General features: G+C 43.7%; 1 protein-coding gene across 8 annotated transcripts in view; it reads left to right on the forward strand.

Annotated features, from left to right (window-relative positions):
• Positions 1 to 707, forward strand: part of SRRM1 (serine and arginine repetitive matrix 1) — a 31,744-nt gene extending 31,037 nt beyond the window's left edge. For all 8 annotated transcript variants that reach the window (XM_027776128.1, XM_027776129.1, XM_027776130.1 and 5 more), the window contains one exon: positions 117 to 707. In XM_027776128.1, the coding sequence (XP_027631929.1) occupies positions 117 to 221 (105 nt within the window). In that variant the 3' untranslated portion in view covers positions 222 to 707. The remainder of the gene's footprint in view (positions 1 to 116) is intronic.
• The last annotated feature ends 5,648 nt before the right edge of the window (positions 708 to 6,355 follow it).

Consider the following 6,355-nt stretch of genomic DNA (forward strand, 5'->3'; position numbering starts at 1 on the left):
CTATTCATTTAAAGTGTGCACGTCAGTGGTTTTTAGTCAGGGTTGTGCAGCCATCACGGTTATGCTCTTTCCTGGGTGTCGCAAGACTTAACGGTTTGACCGTTCTGGCTTTTTAGGAGACTGAAAGCGAAGCTGAAGATAACCTCGATGACTTAGAAAAGCACCTGCGTGAGAAGGCCCTGAGATCGATGCGGAAGGCTCAAGTGTCCCCACAGTCTTAGGTGGAAATGTTTGTTACGATGTAAATTTTATTTGGTTTGTACGCGATTCAATTTCAAAATTGCTAAAATGTGTTTGAGCTTTAGACTATAACATTTGTTGTAATAATTGCTAGGTTGAAGTTCACCATGTAAAAAAAAAAAAAAAGGGCATGGATTTACATTGCAAAAGGTGTCCACAGTGTATTAGTGACATTCTTTCATTGACAGCTGACATAAATTCATTTAGAGTGGAATATTTTAAGCCAAAAAAAAATCCCTTTTTTAAAAAAGGGGGTTTAAATATTGTTGGCATTCTTATGGTTTCTTTAAACGCCCCTGGCTGTTTCCAGAGGTTTTTGTTTTTTCTTTTTTTCCCCCTTTTTCTGATTTTTGTCTTAGCGTCCATTGAAGTTAGGCTTCCAACCTATTAATGGTTTGTGAGCTTGCCCAGAAAGAAGACCACTGTTAACTCCCACAAAAGTACAAATGAATTTTTCGATGCCACAATCTTCCCTGTTGCCTGTGGAGTCTCTGCTGAAATGAATCAGGATTCAAACTCTAAAGTGAGACTGAAAATGAAAGCAAGCTGTTTGCCAGGACACTGTGGGTTTATATTGATGTGGAACAAGTTGATTTGGAACACTGGAATTTCACTCTATTCCCTTCTGGTTTTTTTTTTTTTTTCCTGGGGGGTTTGGGTTAATTCTTTTTTGTTCTTGTTCTTTTTTTTTTTTTTTTTTTTTTTTTTTTTGTGAAAGAAATTCACTATTCCCACGAATTAACTAGTCCCAGGAAGGATCCTTCAGTTACATAAAATTTTGTTTAATTAAATTTCATGGCTCCATTCATATTTTTGTCTTGTTCTTCCAATTGGTATATACAGTTTTCAGAGCTCTTGTATTTGGAAGGCTGGAAGGGCCCAGACTTTGAAATATAGTGTCTTGGTTTCACTGTTTTGGATTTTTTTGTTTTTGTTTTGTTTTTGTTTTTGTTTTTTTAAACTAAAGCTATATAAAGCTTGTGGATTAAACAGAATAAATTTCTAAATTTAAGAATGTGTGTCCCACTCTGTTGTCTTAATACTACAGGAAACCCATCTTACTTAGAAATTATATAGCACCTACAGTTTTCTTTCTTTGGTGTGGTGAGAGTTGGGCAGAGAAAATAAGAGATGGTGAAATGAAGGCTTTCCCATCTTTTTATATCACTGCGATGAGTGCCATGGAGGGGACATGCAGGCTGTGACTAGAACATGTAACACGGGCAGGGTAAGTCCTCCAGGCAGAGGCAGAGAGACCAGTTTCTCACTGAGAGCAGACTGTGTGTGTGCACCTGGTCGCATCAGGAACCCGGCACATTCCAAAAAGTGAGTGAGGGCTAAGAAGCGCATTCTTTCTCGGATATGTGTGCATGCACACGCATGTGTGTCTTTTAAGTTTTAGAGCAGACTGACATGGGTAGCTATTTTGGCCATCCACAGTCAAGTCATTGTTGCCCTTGAGAGTTAGCTGAGCACTAATTTGAGGAAAGTTGGAGCTGACAACATAAAGTAAAAGACCAACATTCATATTAAGCAAGAGGAAATTTTTAATTAATTTTATTCATGAAGAACATATGTATGTGCATGCGAGAGAGAGTGACAGGTGCCTGGACAGGGTCTCATCACACCACATTCTCTTTCCCCAAGCCCTCCAACTCATTCTTCAGAATCTTGGGCTCACATATGCCCAGAGTGTTTTCAGATAGATTAGGGGTATGGATCCACGGTCGGCCATCTGACTTGGAGCACTGCAGGGACTGCACTACCCAGGCTGGGCCATAAAGATTTTGGACATCATGAATCTCAGCTGAGCAGATTGACACATAAGTAGTTTAATTTTGATTGAAATTTCTGTATTTGAAGCAAAAAGAACTGAAATGTCTGTAAGTCTTAATTTTCAGAAAACTAAATGAAGTTTTCCTTTTTTTTTTAAACCTAAAGGACAGTTACTATACCTTCAACTACGAGCTAATTTTACAGGTGGTTTTTATTTATTTTGAAGAAGTTTTTTTGCTATAGGGCATGTGTACTTGTCAGAGACAGTAAGTGAGGACTCACCTCACCCCCTGGGGGTCAGGCGCCAACATGCAATTTCTTCTCCATTCTCCTCTTGGAATTTTGGGTGCACGCACACATGCCTGGCATGTTGCAAGCTGCCGGGTCTGGGACTGGAACCGTGGTCAGCCATGTGGGAGTCCAGTGCCTTAACCACTATACCACCTGCTGGCCCCCTACAGGTGGTTTTCTTGAAGTGTTATAATGAGGCAAAAGCATGATGGAGTGCCTTCTGTAGTGACTCAAGTTAGTCTAGAATGAATGGTTGATAACAGTTGTGTATGTGTGATCTGCAGCAGTGTGAGAGTTTTTAGGGTTCTCCCACGTGGCATTCTTAATCTTAAAATTCTGTGATCACAGGAAAAGCACAGAATATTCAGTATTTAAAGTGGTTGCTGACCTCCCTCCCAGTATGAGCAAACCGGAGAGCGTCATTAGCATCTAGCTAAGCATTCACGAGTCTACCTATTCATTGGGCTTTTTACTCCTGTAGTAGACTGCCCTTGTTAAGGTTAGCTGTGATCCCCATTTTGCCAAATTGAAGAATCAATTCTAAATCTTTTTTTTTTTAAGAGTAATTTTATTCATTGTTGTTATTAAATTCACCCAGAGAGAGACAGGAAAAGTGAGAGTAAGCCGTCAGGTTTGGGACTTGAAGTGTGGTCAGCCACGTGGAGATCCAGTGCCCCAACCACCATGCCATCTGCTGGCCCCTCCATTCTAAATCTTCATTGGCATTTCAGTAGGATTTGGCTTGGTCTTTGACCTCCACTGAATCACATCCACATGGGTTTTAGGAAGCAAAACTGGTTTACCTCCTACAGCAACACTGGCATTCCTCCTGCCTCAGTAGCTGTTCTGTTTCTGGTGGATCCTTTTAAGCGTCAGTGGTTGGTTTGCCTTTCTTAGTCCTTTGTGGCCTTTCCTCACTAGCCCTGTGGTTTTTAGATGCCCTCTTTATGCTGATGTGTTAACATTAATCTCTTTCCAATCTGAACTCCCTAATCTAGGTTCTTCTGTCCAGCTGTCTGCCTGATAACACCATCTGGGTGTCTGAAAGGAATACCAAAATTAACGTGTCCAAAATAAGATTCTTTAATATCTTCTGGTTTCCCTCGTCTTTTCTATTTCAGTAATTTGTTTTACTATTAATCACTTAAAATCGAGTCACTCTCAGTGGCAACGCCATCCACCCTGTACTCGGCACACTCATTCTACTTCATGCCCAGCAGTCCAAGTCAGATCATGTGCCTGCTCCAAATCCTCAGCAAGCTATCTGTCTTAAATCCATGTCTTGCCACGGGTGCAACTCAGGATTAGGCTGAATATGCTTGGGCAGCCTCATCACCACTCAACCTGCTCAAGCTGCACTGACCACCCTGCTCTTCCTCAATACCATCACTACTGTCTCTCAGGGCCTTCGTGCCAAGTCTGCCACTGCTTGTCCTGACAGGTGCTCCTCATTGGATTTCTTCGGATTTGTCTCTTACCCTTTATTTGCGTGCATAGCAATTACTACTGCCTGAAGTAAGTAATAACTTTTTTGGTCCTTAGGAATGTGATTTTTTTTTTTTTTAAGAATTATTTAATGAAACCATCAGATAGCATAATGGTTACATCTCTGGACTCCCACATAGTTGACCATGGCTCAAGTTCCAGATCCAACAGCTTAAAACTCAGGCTGGGTGGATTATTTCATTTTATTTATTGTCGTTCTCCAGTTTGACTAGTGAGGGAGGGAGGTAGAGTGAGAGAGCAATCCACCGGGTCCAGGACACACCGCTGTCGGCCATGTGGGAGTCCAGTACCTTAACCACACCACTTGCTAGTCCATGACCCTGATCACCAGTGTGCTTGGTGTTCCGTAGCAGAAGCGTAAATTTTTGAGGACTGGATGAGCAATCTGCTGCTGTCAGTACTTAGCTAGATGCTACTTGGGTTTGGTGTGAAGATGGAGGAGTGATGGTCAGCGCTCTCGAGCATTCACCTACTGGGGTTTTGGACAGGTGGGCAGCTTACAGCGGGGACAGTCTGTGCAGCCTGGTCAAGGGTGCATGTGCTCTAGGGTGCGTGTGCTCACTGGAGACGGTGGCCTCAGGAGGAGTGGCCACTCCCCAATCCCTTCTCTTCCTTTCTCCATTTGCAGTTTGGGCACATGTGTATGTGGCGGTCTGGGACACAGCACCGCTGGCCGTTTGGGATCCAGCCATTAACCACCTTGCCTTCTGCTCACCCTGGTAGCCCAGGCGTTCTGCCGCAGCTGTGTGACCTGGGCAAGTTACTTGACGTACAAGTGCCAGTGTTTTCTGCAGGATGGCAATGATTGGAATCAACCTCAGTTTTTTGTTGTTTTCTGTTTTTTGGCGGGGGAGGACATGTTAAATGTGTTGTTTATATGGTGGTATCTTCCAAAGGTTGGTGAAAAATATGTATCATGAAAAAATTAAACTGCCTGGGACCAGCAGTTGGCGTAATGGCTATGTCGCTGGACTCCCATGTAGTCAACTGCGGTTCGCGTCCCGAACCCTGTGGCTTAAAACTCACGCCGGGCGCGTGTGCATGCGTGCCCAAGATCCTGAGAGGAGAATGGAGGAGAAGGGATTGCGGCGTGGCCATCCCCCCTGGGGGGTGATTTCTCGCTTTCTGTCTTTCTGTCTTTCTGTCTCTGTCTGGCGAGCGCATGCGCCCGAAAGCAAAAAAAAAAAAAAAATTAAACTGCCTGAATTTCATTATTTTTGCACCAGAATAAATCATGAACCGTGTGAAGTTCGTGTACAGTGATAACACAGAGAAAGAGCCCTGTTCTAACACTATGCATTAATTACAGCAAATTTTAGATGACAAAGGATTTCAGATCATTAGATGCCATTTTTTTTTGTCTTTTGTTTTTCAATATATGACTCACATGTCATAAAACCAACTATTTAGAATGTGTAATTCAGTGGTAAAGGTTACGTAGCCATCCCAGAACATTTCATCATCCCCAAAAGAAATTCCTTGTGGGTCAGCAGGTGGCATGGTGGCTAAGGTGCTGGATCCCACACGGCCAACTGCAGGGTCCCGGATGCAGCGGCTTGAAAGGCGTGCTAGGCACACGTGTGTGTACAGGCCCAAAATCCTGAGGAGAGTGGAGAGGGGTTGCAGCATGGCTGTCTCACCTGAGGGGAAATTTCTCACTCTGTCTCCTATGAGTACGTGTGCTTTGTGGCAAAAATCTTTTTTAAAAAAGTTAGAAATGATACGGCTTTAATATCTTGACCCAAATGTGTTCAAGCCTGAAAGACTAGATCCCCAACCTTGTAAGACCGTTCTGCCATTTGAAAGCTTGAGTGTTTGTCACCTCAAAGACAGCTTTGCTTCCACCCAGCATGACCTCTTGACTTGGAGGGTCTCGGTCTCTGCTGCGCTCCTCACTGGTCTATGGGACTCTTTCTCAAAGGAAAGATGAATTGGTAGAATCGGAAATAATGGGTCATTGGGAAAGTCCTGACGCAATTTTTTTCATAAAAAAAAATAGACCCAGAAAACGCGTCATGACTTTTTTGACAACCCAAGTTTTCCCCAAAACATGGCATGAGTCCTCGACGTGGGTATGTAGCGGGGTGGCAGTCGTCCGTGGCATACAGAGGTTTGCCTGCCCTTCTACTTCAGGTGTGTAGGGGCGGGGGGAAAAAAACACGCTGATTCTGACATCCCTAAAGGCACTCCCTGTGTGCAAGGACCCACAGACGCCTCTTAGCAGACCAAGCCCGGAGGGACGAATGGAATGGCTTGACAGCAGCAAGGGGTAGGAGACTCATCTGGAAGCTACCTCACGGAAGTGTGTCACAGGAGTCAGCTGTACAATTTAATGAGTCATAAGCGACATTAAAAGTAAAAGTGGGGCCAGTAAGTGGCCTGGTGTTTAAGGTGATGGACTCCCATCCCCACATGGCCGACCGCAGTTCAAGCCCCAGATCTGGTGGCTTGCTTTCTCACTTTCCCCCTCTGTCTCTCCCTAGTATATGTGTCCAATAGCAAATTTTAAAATAGCAATAAATAGACAATTCTTTTTTGGAGA

The sequence above is a fragment of the Tupaia chinensis genome, unplaced genomic scaffold (genome assembly GCF_000334495.1).
Source record: "Tupaia chinensis unplaced genomic scaffold, TupChi_1.0 Scaffold000628_1, whole genome shotgun sequence".
NCBI lineage: Eukaryota > Metazoa > Chordata > Mammalia > Scandentia > Tupaiidae > Tupaia > Tupaia belangeri.